Source organism: Mytilus galloprovincialis, chromosome 1 (genome assembly GCF_965363235.1).
Source record: "Mytilus galloprovincialis chromosome 1, xbMytGall1.hap1.1, whole genome shotgun sequence".
NCBI lineage: Eukaryota > Metazoa > Mollusca > Bivalvia > Mytilida > Mytilidae > Mytilus > Mytilus galloprovincialis.
The window spans coordinates 4,259,390-4,284,834 of NC_134838.1; the positions used below are offsets into that span (position 1 = coordinate 4,259,390).

Consider the following 25,445-nt stretch of genomic DNA (forward strand, 5'->3'; position numbering starts at 1 on the left):
AACAATATTCAAAGATCGTATTACAGTGTTGAATTGGTAACCTTTTCGAATAAGTTTATTTAAAGGATCGATAAGTTAACCTGGATTGTTTCCAATTTTCCGGAATTTAAATGATGATGCAGATATCCCGGAATACTTTTTCTACAGATACAACCAAATCCATCTATCTTTGGAAGAATTTAGTAAGGTTTTAAAGTAATTTGTGATAACGAAAGGACCATCAAAAACACGTAATTTATCTTAATCATCAAAAGAAATCTTTACACACTAAAATAGTTAACTGCATATAATATTAAGTATGGAGTTATTATCTTTAATATGATTGTATAATAGCTATTTCCAAGATAGTTTGAATTTCAACAGAAAGCTCTGTTTAAAAATAAAAGACTTAATAAATATTGAACATAACTATATTTTCCAACTCGTTTGGTATGACCAAGTTTATGTTAACGTTAACAGAGACCGCAATCTATGTCGGACAAGGTTTTCGTTACTAAATATCAAATATGTAATAGTTATCCCACGAGGACGCGGTGTGGCAGTGTAAGATCACCCCGATGGCCGGAAAGTTAGTCTTATCCGAATAAATATTTCTAAGTTTTATTGTAGATTTAACATTCCCACCAAATTTTTAGAACAAAGGAAAGCATGAAGAACAAGGAAACTCCAGCTGGGGTGATCTGGTAGGGGTGATTCGGCTCATAGCACCCCTGGTAGAACAAAGAAACTGCATGGGTTGTGCTCATTGTTAAAGGCATAACGATGTGTGAGAATTAGTTAGTCATCCCCGTCCTTTGGTCAGTGATGGATGATTGTTTCATCAATCATACAACATTCTAGTCTTAATTTTAAAGACTTGGAAAGGTTTGTTTAAAAGTTTTTTAAGGCATGAGTACATCTAGTGAACAGTGTCAACTAGCACAAGCCATCTAGTGAACAGTGTCAACTAGCACAAGCATTTGCCATTCGTATCTATACTATGGAAATATAAGGTCTTAATTCAGAGCCGACATTACCAACTATGGATTTCATTCGATGAGTATATTGTACTTGCTGGTATTGTACATGGAAAATTGGTAGTGGTGTAGTAGTTTTATGTGCTCTTCCATTGCATTCTGACAAATAATTCCGAGTTCAAAACTCAGGTCAGTATTTTGTAGACGCTAAAGAAATCCTAAGCCAGACAAAATTGATGCGCTGATAATGAAGCTACAGTTACTGAAGATTAACTATATATAATAAAATTAACGGTACCAATTTTCTTGCACCAGATGCGCAATATAAATTAATAATTGAACATGTGTTTATTGTTTAAAATAATATAAAAAAAAAGAACGCATACATTTCATAAATAAACAATTAAAAATGCAATCACGACTTCCCTACCCAGAGTACTAATGACTGTGTTATAAAGGAACACAGGCTTTCATATCCAATTATTGAGTTGATGGGAACATAATATATATCATTTTTGCATTTTTCCTTGGTCATTTTTCAATGCAAGGTTGTCTGATGGTTTAGTGTTTCCTGCAATACAAAATAAAATGTTTTTTATCTTCAATTGTATTGCAGGACTGACATAATCGGTTGGCAAAACTGGCCTACACCACACTGTACTTGTTACATTCTTGGCAATTATGATAAGAGCAAAATCGATATAAACGACAGATGAAAACAGAGTTCATTGACAATGACCAACATCAGGTTGGTTTGTAGTAGGGTTGTCAACAGTTAGATCTGGTACATCTATAACCATATCAGTGTAGTTCCGAATGGCTATATCCAGATCTGTTCTTCCGTATCTCTCAGGGAAGATTATTAAACAGACAAGTCCAGCACCTATACTTCCTACGACTGCCCAATTGACCCAGGATGTCCCTGAAATACAAAAATGATAAATCCAGTGATGTAAGCAGTGTATTCGAAGATATTAGTAATAAATCGTCAACTAAAAAAGAGTCGTGGGAAGAGTGTGAAATGAAAATTATGCTTTTTTTTAGATTCCGTACTAGAACTGGGTAAAGAATTTGCTGAAAATGTACAAATTGAACATGTACAACGTGTCCGTGGAACAGAAAGAAAACGGCCGATAATTGTTAGTTTCTTAAGCTACAGGGACAGAAACTTAGTTTTGAAAACGGCAAAAGATGTTCTCAAACAAAGTCAAACTTATAGAGTTAACAAAGATTTTACACCAAGTGTGCGAACTGCAAGGAAAAATTTAAGCCCATTCCTTCTACGTGCAAGGGAAAATGGCAGTAAAGTTTCGATGCGTCAAGATAAACTTTTGATCGATAGCAAACTGTACACTTTTGACGAAGAAACTCAAGACCTACAAAAAGTCAAAAGAAAATAGGGATGTGGTCAAGGCTCACGGTACTGTACATAAGACAATTATTTTAAATGTAAACCCGGCTCCTCAGAGAACAAAATTAAAATTGTGTCTTGGAACATTGAAAGTCTAAAAACTAAGTTATATCGTGACAAGAAGTCTGTTGATGAGATAGTAGAAAATCATGATGTTATTAGCTTTCAAGAAACGTTTCAAAAAACAGAGGATGAATTTGTAAATACGTTTTGCGATTTTGAATGTTACGAAAGTATTCGTGTAAAAGAGGGACGAAAGATACCAAAGGGACAGTCAAACTCATAAATCTGAAACAAACTGACAACTCCATGGCTAAAAATGAAAAAGACAAACAAACACGACACAACATAGAAAACTAAAGAATAAAAAACACGAACCCCACCAAAAAACTACGGGTGATCTCAGGTGCTCCGGAAGGGTAAGCAGATCCTGCTCCACATGCGGCACCCGTCGTGTTGCTTATGTGATAACAAATCCGGTAAATAGTATAATTCGGTAGGTCACATTCATGAAAGGGAAGGGGATTGTAGTTACGACGTAAGGAACATATCCGATATCATTTGTGAAACGGTTATTCCATAACGGTCAACCAACTCGTGATGGCGTCCGTTAAATTTACGAAGGGATGATGTAAATGATCAATTTGTCTACAACAAAGCTTCAGGTGGTGTATTAGTGTTGGTTAGAAAAAATATTATTACAAAATATAAAGTTATACAAATCTTGAAACATTTTAAAGATATGGTTCTACTTAAATTTTGTTCTGAAAACAAAACAATTATAATGGTATTTATTTATATACCCCAGAGAACTCTATTTTTTTTTATAGTAATCAGAACACTACAAATGGTATTGATATTCTTGAAGAAGCGCTTTTTGAGGTTGAATCATTGTATGATAATTGTGAAATACTTTTGGCGGGTGACTTTAATTCTAGGACTTCAGAATTAGATGACTTTGTTACAGAAGATAAACCCAACTATATTCCTGGTCTTCAATACATAATAAACAACGATCACGACTCAAAGACATATATTACGCAGTGTAAGCGTAGCAATAAAGACAAAATTACAAATAATTTTGGTCGCTCATTGATACATTTGTGTTGTGCAAAGGATTTATATATATTAAATGGGCGCAAACATAATGATATAGATGGTGAATTCACTTATATGTGTTCAAATGGTGCAAGTGTTATTGATTATATTATTTCAAGCTATAACATATTCAGATGGATATCACATTTAAGGGTACTTTCTGTTGATTTGTCTATAAACATTTACCAATTTCTTGTTGCTTAGATATTCCAGTTATAGGACATGTTGAAAATGGTGAAGAATATTGTAATGAGAAACAGATACGATTTAAATGGAACAGTAACAAAGCTCAGGTGTGCAAAGATCTAATAGACAATCCAACTTCCTTAGCAGGTTTAAATGATATTTTAGAATTAATAGACAGCAATACAAACTAGATTTGTAATTGCTAGCAATAACGGATGGCACCCTCGTTCCCCCATTGCCAGGTGAGCGACAGCCATTTTAAAAATTCCAAAGTCAAAGAGTGCATCTACACATGCAAATTATCATTTTTGTAAAGTTTCATTAAGTTCAGAGCATTTTGAAATTTTTGACATTTTTGCTGTTTCCATGGTTACAGTGGATAATTAAAAAAAATCTGAAAGCAGACATCTCATTGCCACATGTCATGTTATATATCAATACAGTTTCATTAACTTTAGTGAAATACTCGTTAAGAAACTGCTGATTTTATGCATTTTCCCTTAGGGTCAATGTAAAACTTGCCCCTAGTTTCCATGACAACGGCGGCTATTTTGGACTTTCCAAATATTGTCTTGACATCTAAGCATACTGGGTAACATTTTCAAATAGTTTCATTCAGTTGGGTCTTATAACAAAAAAGTTAGAATTTTTGATATTTTAGCTGTTTCCATGGTATCGGCAGCAATTTTGAAAATTCCAAAGTCAAACTGCATATCAGCACATGCCAGTTATCATTCCTGTGGAGTATCTTCCAGTTTGGAACACTTTGATTTTTTTCGCATTTTTGCTGTTTCCATGGAAACGGCGGCCATCTTTTACCATTCCATACCAAGGTGCACAACTTTACATGGGGTCCTCATTATAGTAAAGTAGCATCAACATTGGTGATTAGGATTCCGAGAAACACGACTGACAAAATGTGTGGAAGGAGAATAAGAAAATTAAGGAAAAAAAGAAACGTAGAATAACAATATGTCACTCCAACTCCGTTGAGGGTGCCATAATGACGCTTCCAATGCATTAATATCTCACTTGCAAAATATTTGTACAGAAGTTAGCAGGTTTATTAACATATTATAATAAAAGCAGTGAACGTGCTATTAACAATCAGGAATGGTTTGACTCAGAATGTGTGTCTATGAAAAGAAAAAAGTGTAAATTATTAAATGACTTTCGAGCAACTAGCAATGCTGACATACTACAAGAATATGTTAAAACGAAACAAATGTTTAACAAGTTGTGTGAAACTAAACAAAAACAACACAAAGAGAATAAGAAAACTGAATTATGTAAAGTTACTAAAACTGGTGAGTCTTGTAAATTTTGTAAATTGATAAAATCAGGTATTAGTATAAAATCTAATATACCTAGGTCAAATATTTCTAGTGAAGAATGGAAAACTTATTTTTCTGACCTTTTGAACCCTGAAATATTAGATAAAGATGTAAATTTTTCTGAATTTGTTGAAAATTTTGTACAACTCATAATACTGAATTTGATTTATGTATTGATGAAAATTTTTCATATTTAGACAGTGATATTACTAGACTTTAGTGAAGAAATTTTAAGTGAAATAAAAAAACTTAAAAATAATAAATCACCAGGTGAAGATGGTTTATCAGGGGAATTTTATAAATGTTTATCTTCAACACTTCTACCAGTGTTATTAAAATTATTTAATGAAATATTTCACACTGGAGTTTTTCCAGAATGTTGGTCTACTGCTATTATTATTACATTGTTCAAAAAAGGCGATAGGGATGATTGTGGTTACTATCGTGGTATATCACTTTTATGTGTTATAAGTAAAATTTTTATGGGTGTTATTTGTAATAGATTAAAATTATGGTCAGATTTGAACGAGCATTTAATAGAAGAACAAGCTGACTTTCGCAGTGGTTATTCTACAATAGATAATATTTTCATACTGTGTAGTATTATTATGAAATATTTATCAAAGAAAAAGGGTGTTCTGTACTGTGCATTCATTGATTTTAGCAAAGCCTTTGATGACATCAATCGTTCAAAGCTTTTTATATATTGTTAAGTAAACATTTACATGGTAGAATGCTAAAGCTGTTGCAAAATATTTATGGCAATGTTAAAGCAAAAGTGAAAACAACTGATGGATTATCAGAAACTTTTACATATAATTCTGGTGTGAAACAAGGTTGTCCTTTAAGTCCATGGTTATTTGCAATGTATACAGTCCGCCAAAAGTTAAGCACCACCGAAGTATAACTGGCAATATTTGTTTAACTATTTCGAAAAAAATATTAGTGTTTGGTGTTATGAATTACCTTTAAAATACACTAAGAAAATTCATTACGACCTAAAAGAATGAACTCCGATAAAGCAGTCAAAGCAACCTCTTAACAAAGGTCATCTGCACGTTTACAAATACACTGTTTCTCCAGGTGGTTGTGTTAGTGTTCGTACATTGGTCCGTCGACTTCATAGAGGCAACCGAAGAGCAAGTCGTTGTGTATAGAGACCTGTACTTGCGAGAAGGCACTCTACCGTCAGGTTTCAATGGAGAAGCTGATAAAACACTCGTTGGTCAGATGGGAGTCAGTTTCTTTTACTGCCAGTAGATGCCATAATACGAATTTCGCGGGGAAACAAAACGGCCTATGAACAAAACAATGTTTGCACAAGGACTGCACTCAGTGCTAGTGGTGTTCCAATACAGGGTTGCTTCTTATACCGTTATAAGCTGGGTATGCATATGCTGCAGGGTAACATAAACGGACATTCATACACCGATTTGGTGCCTTAAAACATTGTAGTCCCTCATTTTAATAATCCCCTACTTGCGTCAACATTGCCAAGACACTTCAAGGCTTGTACATGGACGACAACGCTAGACCACACAGGGCAAGGATTTTAACCGAGTGCAAAGAGCAACAAGCCATTTACACTATTTTTTGGCCTTCCATGTCTCCATACATAAACCCTATCAAACATGTATGAGATGCCATTGATGGAAATCTCAATCGCAGAGATCCACCTTCACAATATTTTCTTGATTTAAAAGTGGAATTTGTTGTTTAATGCAACAGATTTCCTCAACTAAAGTTTTGAAGGCTTGTACCGGGAATGATATGTCGTGTTATGAAACTGTACTGGAAGAGATGTTGTTACACATGCTATTGACTTAAATATTGACATTAATTTTGCCGAACATACCAAAGATTATGTGTAGAAAATTTTAATGATATTGGGTGATCAATTGTTGTAAAAAAATAAAATCACAGTGAAACTTAAATTCCGTTTCTGAATTGTGTAATTCACACTATTTCTTTGAACGAAAAACCTACATGCATAGAACCTTCATAAGTAACCAAAATTATATTTGTGGTTTGTGTATGGTATACATTAGAAAAATTGCTATATGATTGTTTTCTTTTTTTCGAGGAATAACTGATTTTTTAAATTTGAAAAAAAATCAATGCAATAAAAATAGGCGGTGCTTAACTTTTGGCGGACTGTACATATAAATGAACTTGCAACTGAAATTGAGAACAGTGGTGGAAATGGCATCTTTATACATGAGAACTTTCATAACGTTATGCTTCTACTCTTCGCAGACGATCTTGCGCTTATAGCTGATACACCAGTTGACCTACAGAGAAGATTAAACAATTTAGAAAAGTATTGCGAAAAGTGGAATATGACTATAAACATGGACAAATCAAATATTGTTGTATTTAAAAATGGAGGTAAATTATCTAAAAACGAGAAGTGGTACTTCAATAATGAACCTTAAAAAGTTGTCAGTTATTATAAGTATTTAGGAATATATTTTTCCAATAGACTGAAATGGACTTACTGTTGCAAAACATTACGAATGCAGTGTAAAAAATCTCTGAACATGATAAAACATTGTATGTTTAAACTTGGAACTAGAGATATAAATCTTGGATTTAAGTTATTTGACTCTATGGTTGCTCCAATTCTTTATTATGGTGCAGAATTATGGCGAACAGAGAAAGTGAAAGACATTGAAACTGTTCAAAATAAATTTTGTAAATGGCTACTAGGAATGGGCCAAAAGATTAATAATCACATAGCAAGAGGTGAATATGGCCGTCATGAACTATTTATAAATTATGCATGTAAACCTATTAAGTATTTTCTACACTTACAAATGCATGGATGATAACAGACTTCCAAAACTATGCTACCGTATGATGTTAAAGATGAATAAACATGGACGTTTTAATTGGTGTTCTAAAGTGCAAAGACTTTTATTTTCAAATGGCTTTGGTGTTGTATGGGAAAATCAAGTGTAGGAGATGCAAAACTGTTTATACATTTATTTAAACAGAGACTTACAGATATAAACTTACAAACTTGGTCAGATTATATTGGCAACTCATCAAAGTGTGCTTTTTATTCAAAAGTTAAGGATTGTATTTGTATAAATGAAAATATACAGAAACTGTCATTTGACCTTAGATATGAAATTTTTTCAATTTTATGTTCAAACCATAAGCTAGCTATAGAACAAGGTAGACATGAAAATCAACCAAGGGAAAATAGGTTGTGTAAAATTTGTAATACAAATGAAATAGAAGATGAATTCCATTTTGTACTAGTTTGTCCAATTTTGGCTGATATAAGGCGAAATGTTTTACCATTAAGGTGCCAAAGTAATTGTAACAGAAACACATTAATTTGTCTTTTTATAACAGAAAATTTAATTACTTTGAAAAATCTGGCTGTATTTTTGAAAAAAGCTAAATGCTGTAAAGAAGAAGTTTTGTCACTATGACTTGATAAAATGAATATACTTAATAAATAAATAAAGTTATTACAAATTCAAGTTTATAAAAACATTTTGAACATTAATAAATATATATATATATGTTGGTAATACAAATGTAATTTGTGTGTGTTGTATTGTTTAATATATGTTATTATTGAACTGTAGTTGATATTATATTGTGAATTTATAAAAGTACCGTGGGCTGGAGGCCTGTTTTTGTACAATAAACTTGATTTGATTTGATTTGATTGATATCATTTTTTTAAGAAGTCAATAAAACAATTCCACAAGCGTATGTCTTGTTTTACTAAATTCTCGTGTGTTACTTCATCAAATCATAAAACTAGTATTGTTTACTGAATTATGACCTTTTTGTGTCCATTAAGAAAAGATCTTATCTTAATCACCGTATGCCACTCTAGCTTTGTATTGAAATGTGCTTGTATCTACCAATTGTTGTCATGGTAGTACGTATTGTTTGTATCTCGGTCTTATGTTTTCCTATTTTGATTTTTCCTTGTAACAAAGAGACTTCTTTTGATAAGAAAAAGTAAAATATTTATATATACTCATAATATATTCCATCAACATCATGTGCACTGCATTATAAACCCGAAGAAAGAAAGCATCACTTGACTTACGGAAACCATAAACTAGAGGCTCTAAAGAACCTGTGTCGCTCACCTTGGTATATATGTGAATATTAAACAAAGGACGCAGATGGATTCATGACAAAATTGTGTTTTGGTGATGGTGATGTGTTTGTACATCTTACTTTACTGAACATTCTTGCTGCTTACAATTATCTCTATCTATAATGAACTTGGCCCAGTAGTTTCAGAGGAGAAGATTTTTGTAAAAGATTACTAAGATTTACGAAAAATGGTTAAAAATTGACTATAAAGGGCAATAACTCCTAAAGGGGTCAACTGACCATTTCAGTCATGTTGACTTATTTGTAAATCTTACTTTGCTGAACATTATTGCTGTTTACAGTTTATCTCTATCTATAATAATATTCAAGATAATAACCAAAAACAGCAAAATTTCCTTAAAATTACCAATTCAGGGACAGCAACCCAACAACAGGTTGTCAGACTCATCTGAAAATTTTAGGGCAGATAGATCTTGACCTGATAATCAATTTTACTTCTGTCAGATTTGCTCTAAATGCTTTGGTTTTTGAGTTATAAGCCAAAAACTGCATTTTACCCCTATGTTCTATTTTTAGCTGTGGCGGCCATCTTGGTTGGTTGGCCGGGTCACGCCACACATTTTTTAAACTAGATACCCCAATGATGATTGTGGCCAAGTTTGGTTTATTTGGCCCAGTAGTTTCAGAGGAGAACATTTTTATAAAAGATTACTAAGATTTACGAAAAATGGTTAAAAATTGACTATAAAGTGCAATAACTCCTAAAGGGGTCAACTGACCATTTCGGTCATGTTGACTTATTTGTAAATCTTACTTTGCTGAACATTATTGCTGTTTACAGTTTATCTCTATCTATAATAATATTCAAGATAATAACCAAAAACAGCAAAAATTCCCTAAAATTACCAATTCAGGGGCAGCAACCCAACAACGGGTTGTCGGATTCATCTGAAAATTTCAGGGCAGATAGATCTTGACCTGATAAACAATTTTACCCTGTCAGATTTGCTCTTAATGCTTTGGTTTTTGAGTTATAAGCCAAAAACTGCATTTTACCCCTATGTTCTATTTTTAGCCATGGCGGCCATCTTGGTTGGTTGGCCAGGTCACGCCACACATTTTTTAAACTAGATACCCCAATGATGATTGTGGCCAAGTTTAGTTTAATTTGGCCCAGTAGTTTCAGAGGAGAAGATTTTTGTAAAAGTTAACGACAACGGACGACGGACGCCGGACGCCAAGTGATGAGAAAAGCTCTCTTGGCCCTTCGGGCCAGGTGAGCTAAAAATATTGTCTAGTTGGCCGAGTGTTATATATGGTTGTCAACGTCAAAGGCACTCGTCTCAGAACATTTTCCCCTATATACCTTTATATAACACAAGGTACTCAACTCGCGATTTAGAAAAATGTCAGCCGGTGTCGAAATTCCGTTATATGGCGATTTCTCGGCTGTCAACCCGCTAAAACTTGTTATGTCGTAAATTGATTTATCTTCATAATGGTGTATAACACGCCTACTTTTGTTGTCGGAATCATCCGTAGCAATTCTACCCAAGTATGTCAATCGTAATTATTTCGTCTAACGAAAAATAAAGGTATATAGGATTTTTTTTTCTGAGACGAGTGCCTGTGGTCACAGTGTATGCAGAGTTGTTAAGATGTCAAAAATGACCACAAATGCATGGCTTTTAATTTCGCTGAGGGAGGCAGAAATTAAATTGTTCGGCGAAATTCGAATCAAAGTATATGTTACAGTAATTTTGGTGTTAGCCTTGATTTTTCGATATATATATATTGTCATTCGTAGAGTTGTTACACATGACATTTAGACGTTTGTAACATATATTGCGTCCACTCATAGTAACTCAATCTGCATGCAACCATACGTACATTATGGCATAGGTAAAGCAAGTTGATTAACATGGCAACTTTTTTTTAAATTTATTTGCTTGTTTCCTTACCTATTCCAGGTATCTGTAGAACAAACAGTAATACAGTACCACTAGTGCTGTTTAAAATAGTTAAAAAAGCTCCAGTTACACCTTCTGCAACCGGGTATGACGTTTCAGCACAAAGTTCATAAAATAACGCTATTCCACCATTCACAAACATTCCTGCTAAAATACTGGAGGAGTATAACTGAACTGAAAATTAAGAAAATAGAATGGTAAAAGATGTAAGATTCAGATCGAAAATGAGTCATAAAAAGCAAATACTAAAGACCATAACAAGTGTATAGACCAAATTATTAGTTTGTCTGTTTGTAACTTCTTTGAGTCACGAATCTCTGTGTCGTTGAATCTAATGAATAATTCTAATTTGCTATTGATTGAGATTTCTAGCAACAGTTCAGATTGTTTTCTTTTTACTCTGCATTTGTTTTGCCCAACTGGAAAACTAAAAAAAAAAACGGTACAAAAACCAGCTTTCTCTGTTTATATATTACCTGTAGAAAACGCTAAAACTTTGGTACATATAAGAGTAAACCATACAATTGCACCTCCTCCGCACAAAAATAAACACATCAGAAATAACTTCATATGTTTCATAAATATATCGGAAAACCTGAAAGAAAAGGAAAACAGTCATAATTTTAGTCAAGCTATCATATTATTCATGTAAAGATGTCGAAATAATATATCTGCTGAATTATACGTAATAAATTATAATTAATGTGACAGTAGTTTTACCGTTATGAAATAATTTCTAAAATAGAGTTAGAAACAACAATCAAGGCAAAGAAAACGAAACAAACACCCCTAAATAGACGGAAAATGTCACAGAAAATTCCAAATAAGGCTAGACGGGGTGCATCGGCATGGTAAGCGTTTGCAACATTTTAGTAAAAAGAAGGGACGGATGTAATAGTCACCCCAAAACAATGGGAAAGTTTTATGAGGGATCAATATAAGTTATAATATATTTGTTTGCACAAAAGGGCTCATATTTTCTCAAAGAACTATATATCTATCTGGTATTAAATGGTCAAAACATGTCCAAGAATTTTGTAATATTCCTGGACTTTATAACCATGTTAACACATTTACTTTAACAGTTTAATATTATTCAAAATAAGTGGACCCCTCTTTTAGAAAAAGTTGTTTAAAATATGATGCAACTCTCCTCTTTTTGAGTACAAAATTCTAAGTTTTCAAAGGTTTTGTATAGATGAACTATACAAATCCTTGGTATTTCTATTTTCTTTTCTACATCAGTAAAATGACCCCTTGACCATGTTGTCTGAGGGAGGGTTGTTCTCAACCTGATATAAATAACAAACACAGGTCAAAGTACGGCCTTTTACACAGGGCTTTGATACAGACCAAACAGCAGGCTATAAAGGACCCAAAATTATTAGCGTACACAATTCGAACAGGAAAACCAACGATCTAATTTATATATCATGTATATCCAAACGGGAAAATACCAATGAACAACATTACCAAACGATAACTGCTGAACGACAGGCCCCTCAATCAATCAGGACAGGTGCATAAACATGCAGAGGCTATGGATAGTTTTGTTTCGCCAGCATACAATATAATTGCAGTTGAAGGCAAATCCTTCAGAAGTTCTTTGTACTTTATTCTAACAACGAACATGTTTTGATAGGAATCTTCTTCTTCTTCTGGTATTCTTTTTCCGTCCACGTTGGGACAACCTCAATTGAGTACAATTTGTCTTCTTCACTATCTACAGACAACAGTAATCCGTCATCACAATAATGTCAATAATATCCATCACCACATTTATATACACTATATATATATACAACATATATATACACAATATCGATCACGGTAAAATTAGCACTAAATGTTCCCGGCACACTAACAATATACTTATTTCCTGTTAAAGACGCACAATTATCTCTTCTTAATGTCCAACGTTCTATATCTAGAAACGTGAAGAGCATAAATCAACTGTCTTGATAAATCTTCTATCCTTTGAAGTACTGTATTATCACTTGTATACCGAGAAAGTAACACGGTGCAGTCCAAGATAATTTGTAGTTGGTCATCAGTTGGTATGTTCCTCATTCTAAAGTTCAAGAAATCAGAGATAATTTCATCGATTTGGTTAAGATATCTTTCTCTAATGCATTGGAGTATTTTACATGTAAGCAAAAAATGAGAACGATCTTCGATATCTGTATCACATAATTTACAAGTAGGAGTTTCATTTAGATTATATCTTGATCTATGAGATTGTAAAATGTACGTATCAGTAATAACCTTTAGTTTCACAGATATTCTGACAGCTTCTCTAGTTGGGTCACTTGTATTTCCAATGGATAATAATGTATGGCATTTTCCCGGTGAAATGTTCGAGGTCCCAAGATATTTCAGCTATTTATAAGTACAGCTCTTTTGTATTTTTGCATTTTTCCAGTAATGGTCAATTGCTAAACGAACGGATTTCTTCCAAGAATATTTTGTTGGTGGGTCGTTTAGAAGTACGATTGGTGATTGTAGATCGTATTTGAATAGTACCCTCTTGATCGCTATGAACCAGCTATTACTTTCTTGATTTTTTGCTATTAATTGCCTCCTTGCTATTTTCTTTTCTAAATGATCTTCATTTTGGTTACAGATGTTGTTGAATAAATTTAATGATTTTTGATCAATTTGAGCTTCTATAGGTAGAATGCCAGACATGATGTAAACACTAGGATCAGGAGCTGATATAGGAACGGATAAAATTTGTTTTAATATTTTCTTCTGAAATGTTTCCAATTTAAGTAGGTTTTTTGAAGTTGGTAGTATGACTTCGAGACCATAGGTTAAGATGGGTTGTACGAAGGTTTTGAATAGTTGAATAGCAGTACTAGGATCAAGTCCATTTTCTCCATGCATACCGGCTGACATTAAGCTGTACGCGGCTCTTCTTGATTTGGTGATGTTCTGTTCAACGGTAGCATCTTGTGTTTTTTGACTGGTTGTTGATCTTAAGATGCCCAAGTGTGGAGATTTATCTGAAATTGGCATTGCATTGTTGTTTATATATATTCTTACTGGATCCTCAGATTTTTTTCGGTTTGAGGGTTGTACTTGTATAACTACGCTTTTTTGTGGCTGTAAGAGATAATGATGGTCTTCACTGTATTGTGCAGCAATATTCACAAGGTATTGTAGTTCATGTGGGTTTTCGCTAACAATTGCTACGTCGTCAGCACATGCTACTGCATTAATTAGCGTTTCACCTATCTCACATCCAGATGTAGTATTTTCAAATGTATTAAGAAGATCTTCGATATATACCTTATATAGATCTGCGCTCAATAAACCGCCTTGTTTAACTCCTTGTAGAACTGAAAATTTTTCTGAGATTTCGGTTGACCATTTTATTCGAGAATCTGTGTTCTTATGGATTTCATCAATCAGTAGCCAAGATGATGGATCAGTGCCTGATATATATACTTTTCTTAACAACATTTTTAGAACAACAACATCAAAAGCTGACTTTGCATCCAATAGTACTATATAGAAAGGTAATTTTTTGTCCATATATTCCTTATACACTTCTTCTAAAATAATAGCAGCATGCAAAGGTGATGTATTTGCTGTGAAGCCTTTTTGAAGTATGGACTGTAATTTTAGAGAGCCAGATCTTAGGTCTATACGTAAAATAAATTCAATGATCTTCAAAAGTATGGGAAGGACTGTTATTCCACGATAATATTTGGCATCGTTTTTGTCTCCCTTGTTTTTAAATACTGGTGATAATAACCCTGTTTTGATGATGTCAGGAAGTACCCTATCTTGGAACATTCGATTTATCTGTTTATGCACAAATAATTTAAATTGTTGTCCGGCATATAACACATTTTCAATAGATATACCAAATACATCTTCAGCTTTTCCTTTATTGATTGATTTTATAGCTTTCTCGATAGTGTCTAAATCTACATATCTGGTAGCATAATGTTCACTTATCCTTTTTATAGAGACATAATCCATTTCACATAGTGCTAAATGTTGATAGTTAAAGTCAGGATGTTCAGATTGAATTGCAAGTTTACTAAAATGTTGGTTCCAGCCTTTTAATATATCATTTCTCTCAAATATTTCATTTTCAACGTGTAGATCATTGATGAAAGTGTTTCCATTTTGCCTCTGTTTCCGTATTAATTTAAAAAATTTCTGTTTATCATTTTGATTGTAATTAATAATGTCATTTCTTTCGTTATGCTTTCTTCTGATTTCTTCATTTCTAATGGCTGTCCTGAAGTTTTTTCTAGTGAGTGTCTTTTCCGTTAAAAGTATATTATCAATATTTGGGGGTCTACCGGCTGATTTCCAGTTTTTATATGCTAATTTATTTGCTTCTAATGATTCCGAAATTTCTTTGTTCCACACATTGAGTTTTAATTTATTTTTCCCATACGTTTTCTTCTGGTCCAGCTGTTTTGCAGTATCCGACAAGAGGTCCATTGCTTGAAGGGTAATCACTTCTATATTAACCTTATCGGAGTTTAACCTTTCTATAAAATCTCTAATATTTCTACTGATAGTCTCTTCATATCTAGATTTGTCTACCTTATTCCATCTAATTTTGTGTTTTTGTTTTTCAGAATTCCTTGATTGTTGTTCTCGAGTAATGTTACAATTAATTCTCATTGATATAGGATGATGGTCTGATACATTAGATGGTAAATCAATCAGTCTTTTCGATGGTTCACACTTTGGATCAGTATATAGAAAATAGTCAATTTCAGATGTATCAATACCATTTACATTTATAAAAGTGAGGCCTTTAGAGTTAGTTTTCAAATTACATTCCACCATTAAATCGTTGAGTTTATGTTTGCGTCTGCTGTTATTGGATGGATTGTATAGATCTTCATTAAGGTCTCCTCCGATTATAATTTCATGGGTCCCACCATACTTTTGTACAATTTCGTAAATCTGGTCTAAACAGTCTAAAAATATGTCGTAGCTATCATTTGAGGATTTTGTAGGAAGGTATGCTGATATAATTATCTGTGGTTTATCTATGGCTAATTCGATTCATTGTAATCTACTTGATCCGTCAGGCAGTGGTTTAATATAACGGTCTATTGATTTTTGCCAAAGCACTGCTACACCACCATATCCACGAGGCACATGAGAGGCCGCAATTGGGTTATCTGAATCTACTGCTTTTCCGACACCTACTAATTTCGGGTGTAGTTCTTTTAATTGTTCTAGTTCGAAATGAAATAGCCAGTGTTCTTGAATTAATATAATATCTATGGATTTCTCTATTTCTTGGAAGAATTGACCTGTAGTTTTTATGTTTTTACAGTTAAACGATAGAATGTTTAGAGTATCTTGATTGTTGTTTTTTTTAGAGATGAGTCGCATGGTAAACAGACTGACCTAACCTCTAGTCACCGAGAAAGACTAGAGGTTTCTTTCTCGGTGACTAGAGGTTAGGTCAGTCTGTTTACCATGCGACTCATCTCTAAAAAAAGAATTGGTAGTTGTCGTTAGGTAATCCTGACTTGCACTAGAGTTGGTCATGGTTTGAGCAGGTTGAGGCTGTATATTTTGTTTCTTTAGAGGATGGTTAATGTTCGGAGGCGGATGGTTGATGTTCGGAGGTGGTTGGAAATATATTGGTTGTCCCATTATATGATGTGTTTCTGGTCTTTGAATATTAAAAGAGCCGGTATATTGTGGTAGATGGCCATTTCTAGGTAGTATTGGAGTGTTGTGCTCCTCAAAGTTCATATATGTATCAATTTGGACAGATGTTTTCGCTTTATTTTGCTGTGGTATATGTACATTTTGGTTTTGACCTGATGATGGTGCCTGTGTAGCCTTAGGTGGTGATTTATCAAGCTTTTCATTTTCAAAGTTAAAATTTCTTTCCATTTTGGATAACTGTGTATCTATTTGACGTAAAATAAAGTTGGAGACTCTGTCTTGCAAGTTGTTTAATAGGAAATTATTATCCTTTGGGGTACTTCTAACATGTTGATCATTTTGGTTAGTGTGTACTATTGACGGGTTGCTGCTTTCCGTTCTATGTATTAATTGTACATCTTTTCGTAATATCTCGTTTGATCTCTCGAGCTCTTTGATTCTAGTTTCTAATTTATGTATGTGAGATTGAAACCATGTTCTTTCATTCTTCGTCTCTTCTAACATTCTTTCTCTAAGTTTTATTTCCTCCTCACGCTTACGTAACTTTGACTCTCTTTGCCTCAATTCAGCTTGTTTAATTTCCTTTGGTTCTAAAATGTTCTCTTTCTGTGTTACAGCTGTGTTGTTGCTACTGTATGTATTTTTCACAGTTGTATTTTCTTCGTCATCATTCCTTATAGAATTAACATTTAGCGGAGTAGCTGGAGTACTAATATCAACAACATCTGGTTCATTGGTATTTGACGAGTCAGTTCTTTGATCCATATTGCCTATACAGTTGGTACATATGCTTGTATCATCGCTCTCTTTGTTACGTGTAATACACATTTGGTGACAGGGTAAGGTACATACTTCACAGTTGATAATAATACCATCTATCTGTAGATTACAAATGCAGCAATCCAATTGTAGCTCTTCGTTTAGAATGTCCCTTGCAGAGTGTAAACATTCAATATCTGGAGGTGGCTTTAACATCAGATTTTGTGTTCTATTTTTACTAACACATGGTTCTGTACATTTTTTACATGTGTAGGTATTGTCACTAGTATTATTTTCTATTTTGTGAATGTCATCTTCATTTAAATAGTCACATCTGTAGTGAATCCAGTGTTTACCAGTAGTACAAAGAACCCCTCTTGTCTGAACGTTACGTCCGCATTTTACACATTTAATAGAAATTGTCTCCCTGTTTTGTTTAGATATTACAGTATCTTTAATTGTGACTGCAGTATGGGAGGTATTAATGCCAGAGTCCTGACTGGAGTTTGTTGGCGAGTTCCTCATATTTGATAGTTGTTGCAATTGTTCTTCTAATTGGTTATTGAGTGTTTGAAGATTTACTCGGTTACCATTTAGGACTACATTTTTGATGGTATTATGTATATTAGGTAGGTCGGTTTTCATGAACCTCTCTGTATCTTTCCCATTGACTAGTAAGCGGCAAGTTGTGTAGTATACTGACAATGTATAGATGTGGGTTTGGTCTATGTACATACGAAATATCATGCTGATAACAAGACCTTTTTTTTATCCTGGTCTTGTACTGTTTTTACAGTAATGTTGTTATTCTCACTATTGAGTTGTTGATAATAGTATATCAAGGCATTCTTTAATAGTTCGAAGGAAACAGCATCAGCTTCTCCTGTAATACCACCCCCTGTAAATTTATAGATGATATTTGCTTGGCGCTTTGCAGCTTGAAGTTTCCGAGCAATCGCCCTATCTAAATTTAGCTCAAAGTCATTGTATCGTAAATTTTCAGTTCGAGGGTTGGTACTTGTATGTATTCCCTGTTTGCTAATGCTTGTCATGATGTATCAAGGTTATTATTTACCTTAAGTTGAGTAGTTGCTTAAAGAATATCGGAATATAAGTAAAGGGGAAAGTAACTTACCTTACCTTACCGCTGAATCTTCTTCCGTCCTTCAGGACAACCTCCATAGGAGTAGTAATCAACCTCCACCATCAAAAATATATTAACAGTTGTATGTACACAATATATACAGTTTTTTGTACACAGTGTTCCATTCACATGCGATTAGATGCTTATCTTCTAGTCCAAATAGGTGTGTGAAATGAACTCCTTTTCACCGTAGTTTTAACTGACGGCGTTAATTGTCTTATCGTACAGTATAGTGTGGAGTGACCCACGCTTACTATGCTTTCATAATATTCGTTCATTTTCAGTTGTGATATAGTAGTATAGTGTGGTGGAACCCACGCTTACTACATATTATCATAAGTTTTGGATTGATTACATCACAGTTGTTATATTTTTAATTTAACTTTCTTTTTCTCTTTTTGTTGAATTATCGATCTAGCTCTGATCGAATGAAGGGCAAAACACAGTTTTCGAGATATAAGTTCACAGTTCTGCTCAACTTTCTTATTTAAAATGATATCTGTCTGATGTTGGTTAATTTTCGAGCAGTCCAAAATTAATTGTAATCTGGAGTCTGTCTTGATGTTGTAAAACGATATTGCTGTTTCCTTTATCAAGACGTCATCTAGTTGTTTAAGAAACGGGTGACGTATATTTTCCAGAATTTTACATTTAAGAAGCAGATGTTCTATATCTTCGTTGTCTTCATCACATAGCTTACACGTCGGCGATTCGTGCTTCGTAAAGCTTGCACGTTTAGCCTGTGTCATGTATGTAACAGTGACCATTTTAAGTTTTATTCCTATTGATAATGCCCCTTTTGATGGATTGTTGTCATTATTCAGATCAATGATTGGATGGCAATTTCTCGGTAAAAATGCATCACAGTTAAGATGAGTCAGTGAGGAATAGAATGTACAATCGTGAGTTATTCTTTGGATCCAGTATGAATCTATCTTTTTTTGTACTAATTTTTTCCATTCATATTTACTTGGTGGATTATCCAAGAATTGAAAAATGTCACCAAATCCATATTTGTAGAGAAGTTTTTTGGTAATAACATACCAGCTGCTACTGCTGTCTAATTCGATATGTAGTTGTCTATATGCAAGTTGTTTCTCCACAGATTTGTCATCTTGTCTGCATATATTGTTGAAGAGGGTTAGACATTTTGTGTCAATTGATGCTTCAATTGAAAGTACACCCGATATGATATAAATAGCTGGATCTGGGGTGTTTTGAGGAAGTGATAAAACTTTTTTCAGTAGTGATTTTTGGAACTTCTCTAATTTAGTCATGTTTGATGGAAATGGTTGTAATATTTCTAAACCATAAGTGAGAACTGGTTGAATGTATGTTTTGTAGATAGATATTGATGTTACTGGGTCCAGCCCATTGGTTCCGTGAAAACCGGCTGAAAGCAGGCTATATGCAGTGCGACGTGCTTTTGTTGTGTTTTGTTCAACATGAAGTGTTTCCGATTTCATTCTTGATGTTGATCGAATTATACCTAAATGTGATGAACTAGTAACATTTGGCATTTCTTGATTGTTCAAGTTAAAAACACAATTATGATTGGTAGCTTTTCTAGATTTGTTATCCACCTCTATGATTACACTTTTTTGTGGTTGTAACGTGTAGTGGTGTAACTGACTGTATTGTAGAGCATGGTTTTCCATATCCAAACAAGATGACTTCCGGTACGTTGTTGAGGAAGCAGCACGCAAAATTTGCTCTTGAACAAAATCGCTACAAGATTGACTATAATCAGCCGAACAACTAAAATATACGATTTAAAACGGTAAGAAGATTTCGTTTGATATTAACTCTGATCTTTGTGTGATTTATTTGGCCATATTCTCTTAAAACCGTTTTCTACAAAAAACTTAGGCAAAACAAGAAGGAATTTGTATCTATAGTCATAACGTCACTATACGTCGGAACAATTGAAAACAATCGGATAACCAAAGCAACGTCAAAATGGCCGCAAATACCCAACAAACCGACGATGAATTATCGGGAAACCTGTTATATGACAAAGATGCTAAAGTTATCCTTATGGAAATCCTGAAGTCGCTACGAGTTCTAACGGATAGGATCGAGAAAATAGAGAAAGAAGTACAGAAAATCGATGGTATAAAGGAAGGCCTGTCAAATTTGTCTACAAGAGTACAGACAAATGAGGAAACAATTGTCGAAATCCAAGACCGAAATAGCAAAGTTGAAGAAAGTGTTGAAAAATGGGTCAGATCGTTCATACTATAGTTGACAAATATTCAGCAAATGCTGAAGAAATATCTCAAATAAAAGACAGGATGGAGACGATAGGGGAGGATAATGGAACATCCTCAAACATAGCCATTAAGGAATTAAAAGCCGATATGTTAGACCTAAAATGCAGAAGCATGAGCGATAACCTAGTATTCTCCGGGTTAGCTTTTCAGCGGGAAGAATCGTGCCAATTGAAAATTCAGAACTTTTTATTAAACGAACTGGACATACCGTATAAAGTAAATCTCGGTAGCGTTCATCGATTTGGAAAACCCGGACTGAACGGAGCCCGTCCTATTGTAGCCAAATTTATCCACAGAGATGAGCTTGAAGATGTACTTAAAAATACATTCAAGCTGAAAGGGAAACAATTTGGGATAAGCGAACAATTCCCGATTGAAATTGAAAGAAAACGGAAAGAACTCTACCCTGTAATGAAGAAGGCTAAGAAGGAGGGTAAAAAAGTTAAACTGGTAAGAGATAAATTATATATCAATGGGAAACCGCATGTATCACTCGACACAAAACCAAACGGCACTGAATATAGGGATGTTCTACTACGTCAAGCCCAACAAAATTCGTATAGAAACAAAACTGTAAATGAACGCCCTTTTAAAAGGTCCCGACAGGAATCCGGAAACAATGACGCCATTAATGAGGAAACCATAACCACGCCGATGTAGGACGGGTCGAGAGAGTCCTCAAAAAATCAGAATGATCAGTTAAATTATTTAAATCTTACTTGTATTAATTGTTGTGGAATTAAATCAAAACTCAAATATCCTGAATTTACGGAACTGCTGTATAAAACGGATATTGCTGGCATTGTAGAAACAAAACTAGACGATATTGATGATATACAATTACAGGGATATGAATTGATTTATAAAAACAGAAATAAAATTGGCAAAAGAAGGTCGGGGGGTTTAGCTGTAGCGTACAAAAACCATCTCAAAGATAATATTGAATATATCAAAACTGAAAGTAAATTTGTTTTGTGGTGTAAAATATCGAAATAAATAAATAGATTAGATGACATTCTTTTGGGAATTATTTACATCCCTCCTGAATATACTTCATATTCATCCATTGATGCAATAAATGAAATTGAGATGGAATTATTTGAACTATCACATAAGTTTTCAAAATGTTTACTCGTTGGTGATTTTAACGCAAGAACCGGGTCCGAGGATGATTTTATATTTGTTCCCGATAGTGAATCTCATGTCGTAGATATTGAAAATATACAAATAAATGCTGTTTGCAATTTAGACCAGTATGACTTCTCTCGCAAAAGGAACAGTAGAGATAAAAACAAGAATAGGTTTGGAAATCAACTACTAGAATTTTGCAAGGGAAATAACTTCTTCATCATGAATGGGAGAACTCTAGGTGACATAGATGGAAAGTTCACATGCCGTAATTCAAGCGTTGTTGATTATTGCCTATGCAGCGCAGAACTTATTCAAAATTTTACCGATTTTAAAGTACATGATTTTTCAAGTCTCTATTCAGATGTTCATTCCCCAATCGAGATATCCTTGAAACAAACAGATCAAGAAGTCAGCACAAAATGTAGCGATGATACTAGAACAAATGAACAAAAAATAAACAATTGGACTAATGAAAAATCATACAAATTCTTAGAAGGCTTAAACCTTACAGAAATAGAAAATATTAATTCTGAAATTGATGGCACAACAGTAGTGACGCAAGAAACAGTAGATATGATAATCAGTAAAATAGGCAAAGTGTTAATAAATTCAGCGGGAAACACTTTTGGGTTTAAAGTCAGTGCAGGAAAGAAGTCAGAACATAGAAAAAATAAACCATGGTTTGACCATGACTGCAAAGCCGCTAGGTCAGAATTCCGTAAGATGAAACGAAATAAAAATAAGTCACCGTTCCACAGAGCACTTGTGTCAGATGCCGAGAAGAGATATAAAAATACAATGAATAAAGCTCATAAGAAATACAGAAGCGATTTCCGAAAGAAAATGGATGATCTAAAGCAAAAGGATGCTAAGGAATTTTGGCGACTTCTAAATGAAAACAAAAGTACAGCTCAGCCTAAGATTGATTTCGACAAATTGGTCTCATATTTCAAAGAGTTAAACAGTGATCTGAGAGATGATACAGAAGAGCAACAAATTGAAAGTACTATTTCCCACGAAGAAATAAACGATGAGTTAAATAGCAGAATTACAAAACATGAAATTCTTAAAGCGCTGAAAAATCTGAAAAATAACAAAGCATGCGCCGAAGATAAACTGATTAATGAATATTTAAAAACATCCGCTCATGTTCTTATCGACATATATGTGAAAATTTTCAACCTAGTTTTCGACTCCGGAAAAATCCCAAAACAATGGGTCCAAGGAATGATAAAACCTGTCTACAAGAACAAAGGTGATAAACGCAACCCCAAAAATTACAGACCAATAACTATTGTGAGCTGTTTCGGAAAAGTCTTTACAGCGGTATTAAATGAACGCCTTAAAAGATTCTCAGAACAAACATCTCTTCTTAAAGAAAATCAAAATGGTTTCCGAGAAAAATACTCAACAATTGATTGTGCGTTTCTTCTGAACTCTCTAATTGAAGTTTTACAACACTCAAAAAAGAAACTATTTTGCGCATTTGTAGACTTTGAAAAGGCCTTCGATACGGTTAATCGTAATTTCTTATGGTTTAAAATGTTGAACAACAATATAAAGGGGAAAATGTTTAATACTATTTTTAGCATGTACCAGAATATTAAATCCAGCTTGAGCTATAATGGTCAAACTTGTGAACCTTTCGCTTGTGAAATCGGTGTCAGACAAGGAGAAAATCTGTCACCGTTTTTATTTTCTTTATACTTGAATGACCTAGAAGACTATCTCATCTCGGAAAATGTTTTAGGTATGAACACAATAAGTAAAGATATAGAAGAAAAACTTGGAACTTTAATGAAATTATTCATAATTCTCTACGCAGATGACACTGTAATCATGGCAGAATCACCTGACCAACTGCAACATGCACTTAACAAATTTAAAAAGTATTGCGAAACCTGGAAGATGCGAGTAAATGTTGCTAAAACTAAAATCTTAATTTTTTCAAAAGGAAGAACTACAAACCCTCCACTTTTCCGATTCAACAACCATCATATTGAAACTGTAAAACACTTTAACTACTTAGGAATTATTTTCAGCAAAACAGGCAGCTTTAAACAATGCAAACAACATCTAAAGGACAAAGCAACAAGTGCAATGTACGAAGTTTTAAGGAAGGGAAGAATTCACAATTTATCAATTAAATGCCATGTAGATTTGTTTGACTTACTGGTAAAACCTATTCTGCTATATGGATGCGAAATATGGGGTTACGAAAACTTAGATATACTAGAAAGAGTTCAAACTAAATTTTTTAAGCTACTTTTACATCTTAAGCCATCTACTCAAAACGACTTCATTTATGGAGAACTGGGTCTGTATCCCCTAGAAATAGATATAAAAACTAGAATTATATCTTATTGGACAAAGTTAATTACCGGTAAAGAAAGTAAGCTCGCTGCTGTAATGTTTAGATACCTTTTCAAGTTAGCACAAGAAACAACATTTCGATCGCGATCGTTAGACAAGATGAAAAGTATTCTAGACAATTGTGGATTCTCTTACTTATGGTCATTCCAAAACACATCACCTAACATTAAATCGATAATTAAACAAAGACTAGAAGATCAGTTTACACAGTCATGGTCAGGAAAGGTAAACGATTCGCCGAAAGCCCTGAATTATCGCCTATACAAGACATCACACAATTTCGAACACTACCTTAATGTACTTGATGATAAAGATGTAATAACAATGTCGCGGTTTAGGACAATGAACCATAAACTGCCAATTGAAAATGGTAGATGGCAAAACATTCCCCGAGAACAGAGAAAGTGTCCGTTGTGCAGAGTTGCTATAGGTGACGAATACCACTATGTAATGGAATGCAGCAGTCTCTTGACAGATAGAACACTACTTATTGACAAGAAATACCTAACGAACTTGAATGTTTTAAAATTTAATGCTATTATGAACCAAAAACAGAAATCTAAACTTCGAAAATTGTGCCAATTTATTAGAATTATAAATGAAAAACTGGATTCTCTCTGATGTTAACCTGTCGGCTATACTGATCATACCGTTGTAAAAAACTCATATTTAATGCTTCCTCAACAAATGTACATATATGCAATGTAATGTAAACTAATGTGTTTTTCTGTATACCTTTGTCCAACTTAGGTGATACCAGAATAAAATGATATATATACTAAAATTTGTAAATCATAAGGGTTGTCGTTCAAAACTGCGATATCATCTGCACACGCTACAGCATTAATGTTGATGTGACCAATCTTACATCCCTGATTTGATGTTTCATATAGAGATAATAAGTCTTCAATATATAATTTATATAAGTCAGCACTCAATAGTCCCCCTTGTTTGACTCCTTGGTGTACTTTAAATTCTTTTGACAGCTGGTTTTTCCATTTGTTCCAGTTATTATTCTATCTCTTTCGACATGTTTACGCTTGTTTTCTTCTTTTCG

The 25,445-nt window shown here is 33.8% G+C and overlaps 1 protein-coding gene across 3 annotated transcripts in view; it reads right to left on the reverse strand.

The window, feature by feature from the left end:
* Nucleotides 1-1,289: 1,289 nt before the first annotated feature.
* LOC143063480 (solute carrier family 49 member 4-like) overlaps nucleotides 1,290-25,445 on the reverse strand; it is a 36,047-nt gene continuing 11,891 nt past the window's right edge. For 2 of the 3 annotated variants that reach the window (XM_076235660.1, XM_076235680.1), the window contains exons 10-12: nucleotides 11,524-11,642; nucleotides 11,039-11,221; nucleotides 1,290-1,878 (exon numbers count right to left, since the gene is read on the reverse strand). In XM_076235660.1, the coding sequence (XP_076091775.1) occupies nucleotides 1,682-1,878; nucleotides 11,039-11,221; nucleotides 11,524-11,642 (499 nt within the window). In that variant the 3' untranslated portion in view covers nucleotides 1,290-1,681. Of the gene's footprint in view, nucleotides 1,879-5,283; nucleotides 7,277-11,038; nucleotides 11,222-11,523; nucleotides 11,643-25,445 lie in introns of those variants that run through there. The other variant, XM_076235669.1, reaches the window with a different exon arrangement.